Below are 19929 nucleotides of genomic sequence, written 5' to 3' on the forward strand. Positions count from 1 at the left end.
CCGGAGCACAGCGGCGAGGGCACGGTTGGCGGCGCGGCTGCTGGCGGTGCTCGGCTGCGTCCTGACAGCGGAGGCCCAGGTAGGAGCCGGCGGCGGATGGGACGATGCGGCGGCGGGCTCCCCTCACGGCGGGGGGGGGGCGGGGGGGGGGGAGAGGGGGGCCGGGCAGGGATGCCCCGGCGGCTTCGGGTAGGGCTGCGGACCCCCGCCTGAGGGGAAGGAGAGCGGAGCACCTCCCCGTGGCGGGCTGGAGGAGGCGGTGAGGGCGCTTCGGAGGGTCGTGGGGGAGAGCGAGGGCAGCTTCGGGCCGTGTCCTGTGCAGCCTTCCGGCGGGGAGGTCTGGGGATCCCTCGCTGAAGTCCGTAGCCCGCGTCCTGCCTGTTCGGAACCCTGCGGTTGCTGCTTGCCGGGATCCGGCCCGGGGCCGGGTGCCTCCGGTCTGTGAGGGGAGAAGTTGTTTGACCCGGGAACCGCCGGTAGGACCCTTATATAACGGTCCAGCCACACAGAGCAGTTGTTTGATCCAGGTAACGCTGCTTGCTGTCTGTAGGGTGTTGCGTTGAGGAGCTCTGGGCTGGATCGTACCCTTGGCTGTAGGCAGAAACTTCGGTGTCCTTACGCAGTGGATGAGAAGCCATATGTTCGAATGGCAATATCACTGCCCGGGCTTGGCTCGCGTTTAGGCGGTGTCTGTTTGCCCACATTACAGAGAAGGATGAGAATGCTCCTTCTTTCTGTAAACTGCCTTCACAGCTTCAGAAGGACAAGTGTCTGTAGTTGGGAGTTTGCTGTTCATCAGCAGCATGACTGTGACTGAAGTAACAGCTGGTGTCAAGTAGGGAAGGATTTCAGCTGGGCCAAAGACATTAGAGTGAGTTTATATGGAAATATGATGTCCACGTGAAGCAAAGTTTGTCTTCTGTATCTGATTATTATTTTTCTTATATTTTCTAAATTTCTGATTTGTATAACGTGCTATATTGTAAATGACCGTTCAAGGTAGTGACTAGAGTAGTCTAGCATAGATAGCTTTTATTGCAGGGGTTTTTTTTTGCTGTAAGCTGAGGTTTTCTCAGGTTTAAAAATCCATTATTTTAGTAGCCATTTTAGCGTAACTAAATGCTAACTGAATTGAGACTCTTAAAGCAGCCATTAACAAACTGGCATGGTTTTCTTATGATGCTTGGCAGAGAGATTGGTTGTTGCTGTTTCATAAAATTGTTAACATGTTGTATTCAGAGTTTAAATACCTAGAGTTTGACGTGGGCAGGGAAAAGATAAGCTAGCTATTAGTTCTTGGAGTCATATTACCTATAGTTTTTCTCTCATTCTGTAGCTATGGTAAAGTAAAACATTAAGGAACAAAAGAAGGTGTCCCAGGTGGTCTTCTAATTGTTGAAGCAATTAAAGTACAACAACCTGATAACACTAACAAGCTTGTTTGTACGAATAGACTGCTTGTTAGTATATGCATTTATTCAGGTTTTTCTTAATGCTTAAGTGCTGAATACATTTCTCTCCAGATTTCATAAGGAGAAATTGATGCAGGTTGGTCATTGACCTTTTCTTCTGAAAGGCTGATTTATCTTGGAGAAGACAAGTTAGAAGTTTAACAACTCCAGTACAGCTCTGATATCTGTACAAGAACTAAACTAGGTTTGTCAATAGATGGAAATACTTTGGTAAGCATATTGGAAATACAGAAGAAATAGTAGCTATTCAATGTCAGACGACTTCTTGAACACAAATGATAGGAGGCTAATGCTCTTAGAGTTTATTGTAGAGTTCAAAGTAATTAACAGATGAAAAGAAATCTTGATACTTGGCCATTGTAATAAAAGTTGTGATAACTTACAGTACAGTTTGCCTCTATATTTGCAGACTAAGATAACTAGTATAGTTCAATTAAAAAAAGGCAGAATACCAGTTGTGTGAATAAGAAAGTAGGTCTTGCAATACTTAATTTTAACTGTGTAAAACACTGTTCTTATTTTGATGTCTCCAGTTTGAAAAAGAATTTACTGGAAGATCCAGGTATCGACAAAAATGAAAGAATTTTCTCCATGTTCTTAGAGTGTTTCATCATTACACAAGTGAGAGCACTGAAGTTTACACCTGGACTTATTAAAAAACTCTTAACTGGTGTACTTGAGGCCTGTGTCGCTGTTGTATTAGCGTGCTATGAACTGACTCCACTGATGTGCAGTATTGGCGTTTCATACGTGCTGTCAAACCATTTTATAAATTGTGGTTTGGTACAGATATAGCATAGTTTAATTTTAGAGCATGCTTTCCAAGGAAACATTGATTTTGCTATTTTATGTATACAGGGAGCTAACCATTCCAGTTTCGAAGAAGTTGTGAGAAAGAAATAGAGAATTTCATTTGCTTGCTCTTGTTACTCTATATTAATTTTTCTCTTAATTTCTTAGACTAGTTCTAGTTTTGGGGGAGGGTTTATTTCTGAAACTTCCTCATGTTCTAAGTAAACTGTACTGCATTTTGAAAGATGTTCTTAGAATCGAGATTTTATCAGACACCTGGCAAAGGTGTGACCTCCGTTAGTTTGCCATCTTAGTTGAATAAAAAGACTGTAGCTTTTTATTTTTCCATGGGGATTTGACACTGAGTGTAACTACTGCGTGTTTATTTGGAACATTTTCCCCTGAAAAAGCGGTTTCAGTTCTGCATAGATCGTAAAAGTATTTTTGTGAGCAGTGGATAGCTTCATGAGGTGGTCACCAAAATAGTTTCCTACACTTTATTTTCTGAGTACAAAGAAAATTTCTTGGATCTTTCCTACCGCTTTCAGCTTAATAAATTATTGCTCTTCACATAATGTTTATCCTGTTTATACAGTTTAATAATATTTGAGCAAAATGTTCAGAGTTATCTTTTTGCCTTTTTATATTATAATGAAGTGTACTGCTGTTTGTTTTGTGGTATGGTGTTACCTGTAAAGACTGCAAAATTAATTTCTGCCTATGTGTGACCGATAAGAAAATTTGAAAATTTTAATGAAATAATTATAGATTAAAATGCATGGGGGTTTTATTTCTGTAAGTATCAGTAATGACAACTTTTGTCTTCTGACTTTGAAATGGCAGCCATGTGGGCTGTGAGCTTTCTTGGTGTTGTGAAAAACCTGTAATTGCACATAGGCCCTTTCATAGCTGTTTGCCGAGGTTTGAAGTTGGATAACATTAACAAGGCGAGCATAACCACGTGGAAGACTTCGGGTAAAGTAACTTCCCTTAAATGAATTTTACTTCATTGCCATATCTAGTCTGCAGAATTGTGACAGTCTATTTAGTGCCTCAGGAAAAGTAGGATCTACATAAGGTGAATTTTCTATTTAAATGCTTTATTGCCATACCCTCACCTCTTTATTCTCACAGGGGGGTGGAGGAAATCCATTTTCCAGGCTTCCGTCATGCTTCATAAAAGAGCAAAAACCTACAATTCTGTTTCTAGTTACTCTTTTACATCAAGCTTGGTTATGTAAGGGTATCTGTTCTATAAAGTAGTGGAGTGATTTATCATGCATAAAACAGATTAGATGATTTCATAATCTCATCTGCATGAAATCTGTGGAGGAAAAAAAAGAAGCCACAAAATATTTTTTGTCTGCTTTTGCACGTAACCTCTTAGTAGTTAGAAGTTCTTCTAAGCCCATGCGAGATACAAGATGTGTGGGCTTTCTTATTTTGTATGCTTTCTAAGGCCATCATGCATGTCGATGAATTTTCTGGTAGTTAACAGCAGTGTTTGGTTCCATTCCCTTAGATATGGTCTGAAGCCTTCAAACTTAGTTTTGAAAGGCCTTTCAAACATGTTTGTAGTTGTTTAAGGAGCTATGCTTAGGAGTAGTTAGTTTAGATTTAATGAAATCTATCATACAAGTGTTCATAGAATCACACTTTCAGTGTTTCCACCGTTCACTAAGATGCCATCAGGGTCTCAGCAAAAGTGTTGCTGTAGCTTAGTCTGCTAAGTTAGTTGGGCCTGGCATCTCTGCTACTTGCACAGACAGTCCTGCTTTCCTCTCCTGTGCTGGCAGTAGTGCTCCTGCACTTGTGTGCACTCCTTTTCATAGAGGTGGTCTTAAGCTAGTGCAGTACCTTGAACCAGCTTGCTGTCCTGGTGCAAGAAGAGGGACAAGACCTGGAAAGTTCAGACTTGGTTTCGCAATAGATTTACAGTCTTACAATATAAGTGCCTGCACCTGATTTTCCTAGTGTTGATTTGTAGAATTTAACTGTGAAGTTACTAACTTCTTGGGCATAAAAGTACCTATTCCCCTTCCTTCCACATCCCTAAAGAAAATAGGTGGAAGTGTTCTTACACTTTGAGAATAATTATAAAAATAAGCTGACAATGCATGATTGTGGGGGTTTTTAGGCAATTCAGCTAATGAGTGTTTGATGGGAGAATACTTGGTACGCAACTCTGATGTACTAATATACATGTGTTTGTAGTCTGGAAAATCTTGCTGCTCGTTCTGCAGAAAGTTCTATATGCTGAATCTGTCAACAAATTTCAGGGCTGAAAGTGTTAATCTGGCTAATATTGATACAGCATTGCATTTGGAAGTGGACTTGCACTCAAAAAAGTGCGAAGGTCTGTTATTTTCTAACTGAGTGTGTAAGGTATGTTGTAGAGTATTTTAATGATGAGAGAAATTATTTGCTATGGAACTGCATTTCACTAGTATTTCTTTTGACTGCCATCTTTTTCTCTTTAGAGGATCTTTCTGTAGTTAATATTCCATTTCTGATTAAAAATAAATTTTTTATATATTTTTTAATAGCTCACAGGAGTCCTAGATGATTGTTTATGTGACATAGAAAGCATCGATGACTTCAATACTTTCAAGATCTTCCCCAAAATACAGAAACTTCAAGAACGTGATTACTTCAGATATTACAAGGTACAATTAGAATGGTATTTTCCTGAATAATTTAAATAAAATCCAGAAAATATAGGGAGGATTACATGTCATATCAACTTGTCTATATTAAGTTGTCTTTTAGAAGTCCACAGCTCTTTAATTTGGTTGTAGCAAGTTTTCAGTCCCTGACAGATATGTTAGTAGTAAGTCATGTTTGCAGTGTTAATCCTGGAGCTAGTGACAGTAAATCGTGACTGCTTTCATTCAACTGATAAGTGGTAATTTTAAAGGCAGTATCTTTGTACTGCTGCATCTAGAAAAGGATTGTATATTAGCAACTTTCTGACAGCGTGCAGTACTTGTCTTCTAAGAAATGTGCATAATTTGAAATGGAAATATTGCAATTATTTCCTTATAAGTTGCTGTCTTCGTTCTGATTTTAGTGTTTGCCATGTAGAGAACCATTATTCCTTTGAAAAATAGGTAAAGATATTCAATTTTCAAGTAGTATGTAATATCACTTTTTTTATGACTTTAAACACTTTTTTCTCTGTATTGGAATCTGAGGAGCAAAATAAGACTTGGAAGCCTGATACTTCTGTTTTCAGATATGCTTAGCTTGAAAATGAGGTTGCATTGTGACTGAGCTAATCAGATGGTTGCCTGCCACTGGAAAAAGGAGGTTATACTCCTTTAGGGCAGACTGTCCTGCCCCTTCCCTACTTTTAGCTCTTGGGCTTGTCCGACTGTGCATTAGGCCAATGCATCTCTTCAACCTGGTAGATATTTAGTTTGGATGTTTGGGTTTGGTTGCTGGATTTGGGTGGCGTTTTTTTGTTTGTTTGTTTTTCCCCATGATGTAGCAAGTTATCTAGCTGATCTAGAATCAGACAAGTATTAAACTCATGGAAGATGGGGTTCTGAATATGAGGAAGGAGAAAAAAAGCGCTAGAATTTTCCCTTTCTAGTCTAAGCAAGCAGTAATGTGTAACTTCACCCTGAATCTTCTCCTGCTACATGATACAGTTGTAGCTTCACTTTTCAGGAGAAACAACATACCTACAACTTCAGTGATAATACATCGCATAGTAGCAGTAATTAGATTCTCCAGAGGCAACAGAAAGATACAAAACAAGGTATTTGAAGAAGAGGAGCAACAGGTATACAAGGTTTTACACAACAGTAATTTCATCCTGCAAATTTAGAGCTAATCTTCATTTCAACAGCAGTTCTGCAGATCATACTTTAATGGTGTGTTGCAATCCTACCTCATCTTTAATACTGATCTTCCCAACAGATGGGTAATTACAAAGGCCAGTGTGCCGTCCACCCATCACCACACATTATTTAGTACTTCCAGTTGTGACAAGGAAGAATTTGTGTTGAACAAGCAAACTGAGTAAGTCAGAATATTTTTCACCCTTTACCCTCTGAAAAAGCAACAGAGTTTTTCTGATGTCCCTGCACAGAATCATGGAAGTGCTATTAAGCTCATAGATGGATGTGAAAATTGTGAGGGTAGGCAATGATCATCTAGGTCAACTACAGCATAGCTAAATACTGAATAAGCACGAGGGGGAGTGTACTTGTTATGGGAGTGAAAACACTCCTACTCTGAAGTAATTTAATTTGTAATAGGAATTTGGATCATGAACTTTTGTAACTACGGTCACAGTATTCCCATTGTGTTACTAGTTCGATGACCATAAAAAGTCAAACTTTAATGTGTAATACTGAATGGATTAGAGAGTTTTTATTTAAAGGCTGAAGAAAACTGTCTTTTTAAAGTCTTGCTGAAATTGTGCTAGGTGGTTAGTGGAACACTTCTTAATGAAAGAAATAAAGGAATAAAAAGTTTTGTCTCTGTATAGTTTTATATATCAAAACACACAAACTATGGAAGCCTCATGATAAGGAATCCAACTTCTAATCTGTAACTCTATCATTTAGAGTATTGAATAATACTCTAAATGATAATAATGAAATCTAATACTTCAGACCCTGAAGAAAGTAGAAGGACGTTCTATGTAGTCAGTGATTGGTATTGATTAAAGTACAAGTGCAATACAACCTCAGTTTGTCGCAGAAGTGTGTGCGCGTGCTGGTTTTTAGCGCTCTTGAATCATTCTGGGACTAGCATATCTTGATTTGCAGATGTTTTTTCTGAATTAATCTGCAGTTTAGACAGCAGTATTCTTTTATTTAGTGTTCCTCTGTGTAAGAACAGTGACTGCCTAGTTACTTGTATCTTTCTAAGTGTGTTAGCATTTTTTATTGTTAGAGTTTACTTTGAAGTAATCCACCTTTGTAATCTTAACTATGTTAGCTGGTCTCTTTTGGTAGAAATTGGTGGGAGGGGCATGTTTTATATACTAGGTGTTATTGTGAAGGTGATGTAAAATGTAACACTTCCCTGTGCTTTATTGAAAAAAAAAAAAAAAAGGGATGAGTGAGCTGTACAAAAACCCCTAAAATTTCACTTTTTCTAGGGATGGTGTTTGTAGATTGAATAGAGGAAATGGGGGGGTAAAGGCAACCTAAAATCTCTGTTTTTAATGTATCTGTGGTAGCATGGCTTGAACTGTTACTGGAAGATAATTGTCATCACTCCTGAGAAGTCATACCATCTGCTTAATGTCTTGTTAAGTTTTTTTGACTGAGGAATCTCTCTAACATTTTAAAGCTGAATTTATAATTCCCAGTCATGCTGAATAAGTACATCAAAATGGAAACCTGGAAAACAGTCTTTCCTTCAGAAGTTATATAGCAGTTAACTTTGTATGCGTGTTTTGAAAATACAGAAAGAACTTACTTGCTGAAAGGTTTGGTAGTGGAATTTAGTGTAATAAAGGGCAGTTGAGCAAGTCAAACATTAAGTTTTGCTCTTTTGGGATCTTTTGTGGTATTGACAGAACATTTGAAGAGGGAATTCTTTTTGTTTTGCTTTAATTTGGGTACATAGTGCCACAGAACAATTTATCCTTCAAGTATTAAAGGTTGTTTCTTTACTTCTGGTACATAGTTTTGATTTTTCTTAGCTGTCAAAATCAAGAGAATATATTGGAGGGATAGTAAAATCTGGCTGTAATTCATCTCAGATTCTTCATATTATGCCTGCTTTGTGTCAGAGGCATATTGATCTAGTTTTCCTTATGCTTAGTATATTATGTGTAATACTGGGGAAAAAAATTGAATTTTATTAATTTTTTTTATTGCTGAGGCTCTGGTTTGACATTCAATGAATGTAGCCATTGGGCTTCCATTACTGTATTCCCCCCAAAAACAGGCCACTTAAAGCAAATCACTGATCCAGTATAAATGTATTCTGCCAGTTAAATGTGTTCAAAGCATAAAGGCTTTTTTTAATGGAATAATTGTTCAAGATGGCTCAGTGATTTCAGTTTTTCTCCAGATTAAAAGATTGAGTAGTAGGTTTCTATTATCATAGCAGGAACCCTTCAGGTACCACATGCAGTGGACTCCAAGTTCATCAGAGCATGGGATTTAGGAGTCTGGTTGCCAATTCTTTGCCTAAGGGGCTGCTCTGGTGCTGCTGTACTAGGTGCTTAAGCTTTGTTTCCTGTCTATGTTTCTCCTTCTGTAAAGTGAAAGTATAGGATATAAATCAAATGAATTGGAAAAAAGTTCCTACATATAAGGGGAAAACATGTTTTTCTGAACACTAAATTGATTAAGTGTTTAGTCTCATCTTTTAAGCCATTGCGTAAGAATACTGTTCTTTATAATGTGTGACTATTAATTTACTGTACAGCTTGTATGTATTTTTTCCATAAGCTAGCATAAGGATTAGTTTTCTGACTGAAGATTTATAGATTTAAATAATTTTTATAAACACTTTTATAATTCTTAAATTTTTGTGTCGAAACTGCTCTAAGGCCTGATGCCATCCTTGGGGGTATTAGGCTTAATATTACAGTGCGTTTGATAGAACTCTTGCTGTGTCTGACTACAGAATCAAATTCAGTATCTGCAACAGTTTCAAATAAGTAGTGATACATCAAATCATTTAAGATGTACTTTTTGGATGTAAGTAGTGACCATTTGAATATCTTCATGAGTAGTATTTATCAACTGAAGAAAACTAGTACAAGCTGTGCTAAAGGAAAACAAAGTAAAAGAACAGAAGTAATTTTTCGTTTGTGGTTTTGTGTTGTTTTTTTTTTTTTTTACTTTGAAAGTTTTTTTAAAACTGACTTTTTATCTGGAAAATAGTGGTTGCTACTGAGGATAAATGCCTCATTTTATTTGTAACGTTAGACTTCAAAGATGGTGTACTTATGCAGTATTTCTGGTTGATCATGCAGGAAAACCTTTAGTCTGTACTCTTCAGTTTAGGAGTGATGAGATCAGAGTGGTTTTTATCACTAATGTTTGTTAGTGTGTATAAAGCTAATGTAAAGGAAAGCTAGGATTTTTATTGTTTTTCTTCACTGACTTTCACATTGACAATCCAAGGGAAGTGTAGTAAAATGTTTGAATCTCTTGCCATGTAGTGTATACCAATATATGTGGTACTCCCTGCCTTTATTGTGCCATTTGATGACAAACAGGAGCACTAATCGTCACAGGATTTGCTGGTACATGTTTCTGAAGTTGGTTTTCTTCACTATTTATATTTGTACTATATCAGCTCTCTAATTTGAGGCATTATGATACTCATTCTTCCTTGGCTAGCTATGATGTGTAGTAATGATTGCCTGTTTTTATTGCTTGAAATCTGAAATCATCCAGGCCCTTACTTGAATTAGTTAACTTGTGCACTAGTCTGCCCTCTGTCAAATGTATTTTCTTGATCAGTGTAGTACAACTGTAAGTACAACCATTTTAGAGCTGCATATGTCTGATTTGCCTTCTTTTTGGTATTTTATTTACTGCTTTGAAGTTGTATGAGTAGTGAGAGATTTAATTTGTGCCTTAATACACTACATGTTTGTGTCCACTGGAGACCATTATCACTAACAATTCCACTGCAGCAAGCTTTAGCGTATATACTCAGAAGGAGAGTAGTTAAAAGAAACCAAGTGACCAACAAAAGCCCCCCAAACTTAAAGTACTAAATTTAACCCTTTTTCCTTCGTATCCTGTCCCCTTTAATTTGAAAGGATTTCCTGATACTGAGAGCTCTCTCTTTTAAAGTTGCCTTATGTAAGCATTGTTTGTTAACTTTTGGGTTTGTATTTTAGGTCAACCTGAAGAGACCATGCCCATTTTGGGCTGATGATGGCCATTGTTCTATCAAAGATTGTCATGTAGAGCCTTGTCCTGAGGTATGGATCAAATAAAATAGGAAAAGGTTGTTTGGTTAAAAAGTTTGCTAATTTGCAGTGGCCAATACTATACTAGCAATATTTCCTAATAAGAACTTAAATTTAAATAAGAGTGACAATAAAATTATTTTCCATTTCAAAAGCAGAAATACAACTGAAGTGTTTTAAGGTCTTAGTCGTTTTACAGATAAAACAAATAACTTTTCTAACTTCTGCCACTATTTTGGATATAACATGTTGAGAAGGTAAAGGAGCAAGTTAATTATTTAAAAATAAGTTTGCTTTGACCTCTGTAGGAATTATAGTTAACTTGTAGATTTTAATCAAGCATAATAATTTCTATGAACAGTGTAAAAACTGTGTTTTATTTTTTGTTTTTAGAGCAAAATACCTGTTGGAATTAAGGCTGGGAGCTCTAATAAAGTAAGTAGTTATTTATTTTCTAAGTTATTTCTGGGGTTTTGGTTTTTGTTGTTTTTTTCTTTTTTTTTTTTTTAAATCTTAACATTACAGTAGCTGTGTTACTCTTTATTACAAACCTTCAGTCTTGGCATAGTGATGAAATTGTTAACGTAACTAATCAGTTCCTGTATGTGGCTTTACATTTTTACTTTCATGTATAATAGTGTTTCTGACATAGCTGGTACTGTCATATCATATCATTCTGAATCTGTCATAGCTTGAGAGCTGGTGTAGACTGAATCAGTGAATGACCAGGAACAGCAGTACATGGCCATAGAATGCCTGATGCAAAATTCTTTGTTCATTTCTGAGTACAGGCCACCTTCTATAAAGCCATAGGCTAAGATGCACAAATGCAGTAGCAGTACAGTCTTTTGTAAGAATCATGTATAACCACAACCTCTAATATTAAAAGAACCTGAATGATTACATGTAGTTTTGCCGTGTCTAATCTTGAACAGGTCATGAGTCTAAAGATGATTTGGTCATTAGCCTAAGGACAATTTAGGCTGAAGTGGTCAGTGCAAGCTTAAGTAGTCAGTCTGTGCTGTTGTCTTTTGCTTGCTTCTATCCAAGCCATCCTTCCTAGGTCAGCAAGTGATCTCAGCAAAGCCAAAAAAATAAAGAGGGTATATATGCCTAGAAGAGGGGTCAGAGCAGAAAGACAAACAACCCTCCCCCACCCCCAAATCCCAAACACAGTGGCCAAGAATAAGGTTTTTTAGCAGTTGGTGGGATAATGGTGCTCAAATGAGAGACCTTCCTGTTGAGTGCCTTGGCTGTGTTGTAGACTCATACTTACTCTTACTTAACTATCATATCTCCATCCTCCCCAGTACTTTCTACCTTACAGGGCAGCCATAGTTGCTGCTTGCCTCACCTGAGTGTAGTTCACCACGTCATAAATGACCATTGGCATTAGGTTCAGACTTTATGCCAAGAAAGATTACCAACAATAGCTGAGAGGAGTACTACATCGTGAATTTATGACTTCTGTGTACTGCTGGCATTAACAGTGCAGACAAGTCTGTCCAAGATTTAGCTTGGTTCCGAGAGGAAGTCTTGCATCCTGTTTATACATATGTTGTTAAGTTTACTCTGAAGTAAAGCATGCCACTTCATTTAAAGGTTTCTGGTGATCAGAGAAGAAACATATTTCTCACTAACATGACTTCAATGTCAGTCATTCACTGTTTCAGCACAACCAGCAGTAGTTGTTCTGGGAAAACTTTGGCACTGTCTCTGGGTAGAAGATCTTGAGTTTTAGCTGGATAATCTGCTGGCAGTTCTTTTTCATTGACTCTGTTATCTTACAAGCTTGATTGTAGAGAAACTGACTCCTGGAATGCTGTAATGTCTCCTAAAGAGGCATTTTAAGACTTTAGAGACAGTTTTAGAAAGGATTCTTCCAGTAGGCCTTTGAGCTTCCTGATTGATTAATCTTGAGAGCCATAAGTAAGATGTTGTTAAGATACTTCACATGAACATATTGAATTAGACTTTGGAAGTGGAAAATCAGCCACCTTCTGCTTTTACCACAATAAAGAAAATGGGATAACTTCTTTGGGAAGCTATCTCTTGCTGGTATATTTGCTGCAGTTGTTTCCTTTGAATTGCATTGTGGGTTGTTGCAACCAGCTACAGTAGTGAAAGTTGGGCAATTCTGCACCTTTAATCTGTAGTAGAACAAAGTCATTAATATCTGCTGCTTCTCTGTCAGAAAATTAAATGCTTCTGCAGGAAAGTTGTCATTGGGACTGACGTGAATCTTACCTACACCATTTTCTTACTTCTCAGGATTCAGTTAAATATTTTTCTTGGAGCCAATTAAAAACTGACAATCTCATTTAATGTCCCTTTTAAGGAAACAACTTATCTTAGTATGAATGTTTTGTTTCAAGGACTATGCAAGTACTGTGCTATTATCCTGTGCTTGGTCCATTTGGAAAAATCCTGCATCTTGTGGATTATCGTTAAAGTATTGGTTTAAAAAAAAAAAAAAGAGGGGGGGGTCATTTGGGGACATACGTATCCAGTTTCTCTCTTTCATCCTGATAGTGTCTGCCTTGGAAAGGTGAAAACAACCGAAGGCATCTTTTTAATAATGAGAGCTATAATCTTTGAGTAGATATAGTCAGGATGGAATCCTGTGAAGTTTTCTGTGGTCTAAGCACTTGGCTTCTGTGCAGTTTCCTGTTGCCCTTCTCTCCTAATGTAGATGAGCTTGTAAACTTCTAGCTTTATTTAGGATTTCGTGGGAAATTTTTTGTTTGTTTGCTGAACCATAGAGAGAAGAGTTCTTTTGAAAGCTCATCTAGCCACAAAGACCAGGGTTACACTTGCACTGCTTCCCCACAGGAGTGCAGTTAGCAATAGAGGATCTCTTTTTAATTCTTGGCACCAACATAAGCTTTTTTGCAATGGTGCTGGAGAGGCACAAAGTAATTTCCCTTTCTACAGTCCTGTTTCATTTGAGTAGTGAACTCATTTTGGCGGGCTAGACATTAAAGAACTGTTGACAGTTGCTGTGTTAATCTTTGGAGCAAGGGACAGGTTGCAGTAACTCAAGGTTCCGATATTTAACTTAATATTTTACTTCCTGCCCACCTCTTTTCTGTTTTCCAGAAACTGCTCTTAGGAGATCCTGCTTTGGCAGGAATGGGTACTTTGTTCTGAGCTAGTCAGTGGTCACAGAGCACTGATCTGATATAGCTGTTGCTGTTAAACACTGGAGACTAGTGAAGCCTGGAAACATGTTTTGAGACTTGAATGTTTATTCTGTTTGAAACCTTAAATTTAGGATTATATTCTTGGCAGTAATTTTTTTTCACTTCAGGGTAGGGATTGGTTTGCAACTCTAGACATGCAGAATGTTTACTTCAGCATCTCAGTATGTTATTTCATCAGCAGTATCTGTTTCATTCTAGGTCAGATCCATTCCTTGTTCAGATCTTTCCATTTAATGTCCATATGATGCTAAAGAATGAGCCCACACACCTGGCAAATCCAAGAAAATTGAGTGAGAAGTTCCTTCTCAAGTAAATATTTGTTATGGGCAAAGCCCCTAACAAAGCTTAAATTCTTTGGGTTTTTTTTATTCTTCTTCACTTTGGTCTTCAGTGGGTTCTGCTGTTTTTTCTTTGTATTGGTTCTAGCAAATGCATTTTTCAAGTAAGTTGTCTTGCTTACTCATCTGAACATTTTTAATTAAATCCTTTCTTTTTTGAGAAGTATTGTGATATGTATTGTGGTACTTTGCCTGTGGCATCTTGACCACAAGTCTGTCCTCAGAAATGAACTATTCTCTTTCTTTTAAAATTTATCAAATCATTATTGTTGTTTGCTATTTCTGGAGGGTTGACCAAAGCCTTTAGCTTATGTTTTTATTTTGAGCTGGTTTTGGATAGTAATCCTTCATGTCAGTATATATGTGCCCTGAAGTGAAGGAAAGCCAGCAGTTTAGCTTTATATAAGCTATCAGTTACTCAACATTAAATCAGTTTCTGTATTTCTTAAGGACTGTGATAAGGTAGAAATCTGTGTAAACCTAAGGCTCAGTCTGCAAAAGAAAACACACACACACACACACAAAAACACAACCCCAAAAACCCCCAAAAGAGGAAATTGGGTTTAAGAGTGCACTGATACTATCTATTATGTTCCAAAACTGTTAGAAGGACTTTTTGAGCTTTAAGCTGACAGACTGCACAAATTCTCTGCTGACATAAACGTATTATTGTAGAATAGTGGAATTGAATCTTCAATTCTTCAAATGTTTTCCTTAGAAGTACCCTAATAGTAAGTCTATTTAGTGGATTGCTTTTTTAAAATATTGTAGAATCAGAATTCAGCTTAAGTACTTCAATTTTTGCTTTAAAATAATTAAAATTTGAGTTCAGCTTGAAAATCCTCTCCCAGTCCTGTGCACATCTAAAGCATGCCAATGAATAGGATTAAATGAAACAGGAGGGGGAAATGGCCAAAACATACATTTTCCTACTGAAATGACCAATGAAACTTGAGATGTGATTATGCTTGCAAAAGACAAGGTATGTTTATAGGTATGACACTGCTTGTCTTCCAAGGTCCTTTTACAAAAATGTAAATAAGTATCTGAAACACTTCAGAACTCCATTTAATTTAAAGAAATAAACAAACAAAAATAAAAAAGGCAAAACAAACAAAATTTTGACATATTTAGCTGAATTTTCTATGGTAGCTAAAGCCACAGAGCAGAATTGGCCTGATGAAATTAAGTAATGAAAAATAGAAATAAGAAATGTTCCAGAATTACTGCTTCTAGAATTTGAGGATTTTCCCTGATACTAGCCAATTCACTGCTAAACCTAGATATACCTTTCACAGCACCTGTTCTCAGAGAATTTTAGGTAATTCATTTGTATGTTAATATGAACTTTCTTACAGTATTCAAAAGCAGCAAATAATTCCAAAGAATTGGAAGACTGTGAGCAAGCTAGCAAACTGGGAGCGGTTAACAGTACGTTAAGGTATGCTGTGATTTACAAAAATAGTAACAAAGGAGCATTTTGTCTGTCTTGTTTTTGCAATGTGCTGGTTTTTGTTCTTCATTCTTTCCATAGCCCATTAGAAAGTAAATGTGAAATGATGCAAGAACATCTGAAGGTAAAGATGTTAAGTAGACTTTTTTTTTTTTTTTAAATTACGCTTTGATATTATTTGAAAGAGGTATCTTACAGCTTCAAGAGTCAGAGGAAACTTGCAAATAAACCCACCTTTTTTCTACTTCTACCAGTATCAGTCTTTGTTCTTCATGACTGTGCTGGATTAAGGGATTCTGTCCCGCTCTGTCCCTCTGTTACACGGATGTGCCTGTTTGTGATAATTCAGTGAACCAGATCAGGGAGCTTGTGAGTTACTTTTTTTGTTGTCAAAGTTATTTTTAGCTTGGATCAATTCCCTGATCTTGCTTATTGCATGGCACAGTCAAGGTTGGGTGGGAGGAATTCTGCAGAATGGTGTTGCCCCTGAGTAGGAAAGTGTGTGGAACAGCAGTTAGAAAAACCTGCATTCTACTAGATTCCCCACCTTTAAAAAGCAGAAATAGAAAAATCAGTTCTTCACTGTTGATGGAGAGGTGTGGTGTCTTTGGCCTCAGATTTCAGCTGTTCTACCTGATAGAGATGTTGAAACTCTTCCCTGTCATCTGACAAAATGGGACTGCCATGAAAAAGCGACTGCTTCTGCCTGGTGTGCAGTGTTTTAAACCAAACTGGGCAGAGCCCTTCAAGGTTTTTTAGGGGAAATAAGAAACTATTGACTCTCATCCACTCCTGTAGGGCAAAAGAATATAAGATTGAGTACACATATGGAGAGCTAAAGAGTGCATTTTGTGAGAGTAGGATAGACAAAGTTGGGAGAGGGCAGGTAATGGATCCTGTGAGTTCAGGAAGAGTTTGTGCTTTGTAGGCAAACCTCCATGTTCTCTACCTAGCAGTGCATCATCCTTGTAGTTTTGGGTTATTTTCCTTTACCAACTGTATTTCTTGTGATTATCAAATCTTGCCTGCTAGTAATTACTGGAGAAGTTCCTCACCTAATGCCAAGTATAGTCTCCTGTTGTGATTTGGCAGAAGGTTAGAAATGGATCTTGTTATAGAATTGCCTCTGTTTGTAGAATTGAGCTAGTAGTAATTTGATCAAACAGAATAGGTTTTCATTATTTCAAGGTGCTTCACTGCACCCTGGAGCAGAGTTCCCAGTCTTAATTTTGCTTATGTTTTGCTGCCAGTAGTGTGGCATCAATAGTTCTGTGCTGCACATATGCGTAGAAGAAAGCATTCAGCTTTTGGCACTGTTTGTGTTTCATAGTATGGGAACTTCAAAGTACTTTGTCTGGTACAGTACACATTTGAAAATGCTAGGGTGAGTGGAATACCATTATTATTTAAAAGGCTTAAGACAAATCATATTCATAGTGTAATTTAGCTTGGAAGGGGTGTTTAGACATCCAGTCTCCCACTAAAAAGCAAGGCTAACTATTGTAGATCTCACTGAAAGTACAGGTTACAAAAACATGATGATTCCTTACCCCCACACCCCCCCAAGTGACAGCTACTAAAGTAGTACTTTGAAAAGTGTTTAAAATGTATGCTATGAAAGTATTTTGCCAAGCTCTTACTGAAGGAAGAGAAGTCACTGTCGCTGCACAGTTTGTTCAAATAAAGATGGTGAAATGTTTCTTGCTGTCTGATGTTAAGATGACGTTTTAAAGCATTGCAGTTGATGCCTGCTTTAATCTCTGCGCAGCTAACAAGCGGTAACTCCATATATTCTTGAGTTTCAGATACAGTAATTCAGAATTCCATTCCAAGTTAATTACTATATGTGGATTGTATTTCTTTTGGTAGCTCTTATCGATGTTGTTTATTTAAAAGTTTAAAATCAAATGTATTTTTTTCCCCCTCAGTAACCAAAGTAAGGAGGCTTTCATTGACTGGGCAAGATACGATGATTCACAGGATCATTTTTGTGAACTTGATGGTAAAATGTTTAAGCTTTTTCAGAGTGTTTGTTTTATTTGCTGTCTCTTAAAAAACACAGAAGATTATAGTTTCTCTGCAAATAACCATTTTTAAGAAGCTTTAATTTTGTGCTAAATGGAGATGTGACGGTTCATATCATCTTACATGCAAAGAATGCAATTTTTTACAATGAGCATTTGGTAGTCTACACAGGGCATGTTCACTGTTACCTCCTGTTAGTATAGTGAACAGGCGACTTCTATGGAAATAAAAAAGAAGGTAAATGGGAGGGGATTAGCATATATTTTTTTTAAAAAGCTTCTTCTCACAAAAGAGTTGCATCTAGCACAAATATAAGACACATTACTTGCAGTTGATTCAGTTTCTTACTACTGTATTATTTTTGTTGCTATTCTACTGTTTATGCTTGGACCAAGTTTGTTCCTTTTCCAGTCTTGCTATGTTTCCAAATGACCTCTGCACTAAATTCACCCTTTTTTGTAAGGACTTTCTTATTTGTTAAAACATTAGGATACTAGATTGTGTCTTTCCCTCTGCTCCACATATGTGAGTCTTTTTATTTGCTTGTATCATTCAAAGCTCAAAGGAATGTTTTTTCAGATAAACGTGAGCATTGCCAAGTTCAGGAATGACTGCTAAAGGCTTTTTTAATAAATACATTAGAAAGCTTTCTATGCTAGGAAGATTTAGGGCATAATGCAAGATGTTTTAATCTACCTTTAGGCTAATGTTCGGTGTCACCTGAGAAAGTAGCAGCTGTAATGGACTTACCAACTGCAGTTCTCTTTCAGCACTTCTGTTGCGTCTTATCTGTGAAAATTTTCTATATAAGCTGTTTCTGTAATAAACAGTCGGTGAGCATTACTGTAGATCTGAGCTGTTACGTGCAATAAGCTGCTGTTGTCTCTGCTATCTTCAAGCTGCCTACTTACATTTTTAAGAGGACTCAGTTGGGAAAGGTATGGTTTAGGAGCATTTCTTTTAGAAGTAATACTAACTTAAGTAGTTCCTGATTCTACCTCCATCTCTCCTTACATCATGCCCTGCTGAAGGACGATGTACTGCCCCCAGCTGTGTTCTTCCAGTGCTTTTTTTGCACTGGCTCTGGCTTGCATCTTTCTGCATGGTAAGCTGATTCAGCTTACTTGAATAGAGGGAAGGTAAGTTGACATCTTCCTCCCGTCTCCCAGATTGTTGTGATGAACTGGCTTATCAGGTGAGTTTGTGAGCTGGAGCAGGGAGAGGTGAGAGAGAATAATGACTGGGAGGAGGTAGAAACTCTTGTTCTCTTCCTCTTCTCTCTTCTTGGTGGTGAGGGAGCTCTTAAGTCACCCAACTTCAGCACAAAACCATATCATCAGTTTTACTTTTTACTAGCTTTTTGTTGGGCTGAATGATAATCTAGATAAGGGAATTGATCTAGCTGAAAAAAACTTCATAACCCAGGTCAGCTTTCCATCTTTCTGTTGCACTGCCCCACAGACTCAGTTGTATGTGGATAATGAGAAGAAAAAGTGGAGACCAGAAGTGACCGGAAGTGTAGGCACTGCTTAGGTTAGCCATGCTGTCAAAGAAATAAATAAAGCTGTAATTTGACTTTGTCTCATCTGGCACTCACTGTGTTGTTGTGCGTCTTGTGTCTGTCTCTTCTTTGTTTTTGCTACTACTGCTGAAGTGATGCTTAACTGCTCATGCAGAATCATCTCTTCTTTTTAGAGCAGTTTTCACTCTCTGTTTCTGTGGCTTTTTTTGACATCTGAGGAAATACTCAGTGGCACTGCTTGGCCTATTCCTATGAATAAGTCTCTGGACTACTGGCTTGTATTGTATGTGGGTTTTTTTAAGCATGAGTTGCTCTTGACCTAGAATTTCAGAGGAGGGGAATTCTTTCTGCTTTTTACTGGCTGTAGCTTCAAACTCAAGTGTTCTGTTTGTACAGAGTTTTTAAGCAGAGTACTGTTTCACAGTTTTCTTTGGATATGTTGTCTGAATTAGTAGTGAACTTTAGAGATGAGCGTATAACTTGTTGAAATGCTGCTTAAATAACCTCTTTCTTGCCATAACCAACAGAGCGTTCTGCACTATGCTTAAAGTTTGTTCAATTAAGCAATGTGATCTAGACTTTCTGCCAGCATACAAGGGTATCTAGTTAAAAAGGGATTTAGCTAATAAATATACAATATGTACCAACTACAAGATGCACTTCTTTGACCTTGTCTTTATTAAGAAGCCCCTGTAGCAGTATACCCATTTCAAAAAAGCGACTCCCCCAGCCAAATACTGCTGGACAAATAAACCCTGAATTTGAAGCCCATTTAAAACAAAATACTGTTCATTTCTTAGCATAGGTGAGAGAACACATTGCATGACAAGTGTGTATGGTGGAGTTGAAGAAGCCACATAGAAGGTGGTCAGATGTTGTAGAAAATATGGCCACATGAGAGACTTTGGAATAAATTACTTTTGAGCTTTCTATTTAGTATGTATATTGCTGTATTTTTATGTACAAGGCATTTCTAATCCAACTGGAAGACAGAATAGTATTATATGAGACCTTTTATTTATATTTAATTCTGCGTGACTGTTTTTAAATCTTTTTTTAACTGATTGGTTAGAAAATGTAACAAAAGGTTTCCTATTTAGATGAGAGATCTCCAGATGCACAGTATGTGGATTTGCTGCTGAATCCAGAACGTTACACTGGATACAAGGGGCCTTCTGCTTGGAGAGTGTGGAACAGCATCTATGAAGAAAACTGCTTCAA

General features: G+C 37.5%; 1 protein-coding gene across 1 annotated transcript in view; it reads left to right on the top strand.

Annotated features, from left to right (window-relative positions):
* ERO1LB (ERO1-like beta (S. cerevisiae)) overlaps positions 1 to 19929 on the top strand; it is a 42853-nt gene that overhangs the window by 10015 nt on the left and 12909 nt on the right. The window contains exons 2-8 of the mRNA XM_010562947.1: positions 7 to 79; positions 4811 to 4930; positions 10096 to 10179; positions 10561 to 10602; positions 15067 to 15149; positions 17090 to 17163; positions 19809 to 19929. Coding sequence (XP_010561249.1) covers positions 7 to 79; positions 4811 to 4930; positions 10096 to 10179; positions 10561 to 10602; positions 15067 to 15149; positions 17090 to 17163; positions 19809 to 19929 — 597 coding nt within the window. The remainder of the gene's footprint in view (positions 1 to 6; positions 80 to 4810; positions 4931 to 10095; positions 10180 to 10560; positions 10603 to 15066; positions 15150 to 17089; positions 17164 to 19808) is intronic.

The sequence above is a fragment of the Haliaeetus leucocephalus genome, unplaced genomic scaffold, assembly GCF_000737465.1.
Source record: "Haliaeetus leucocephalus isolate CR32 unplaced genomic scaffold, Haliaeetus_leucocephalus-4.0 Scaffold162, whole genome shotgun sequence".
NCBI lineage: Eukaryota > Metazoa > Chordata > Aves > Accipitriformes > Accipitridae > Haliaeetus > Haliaeetus leucocephalus.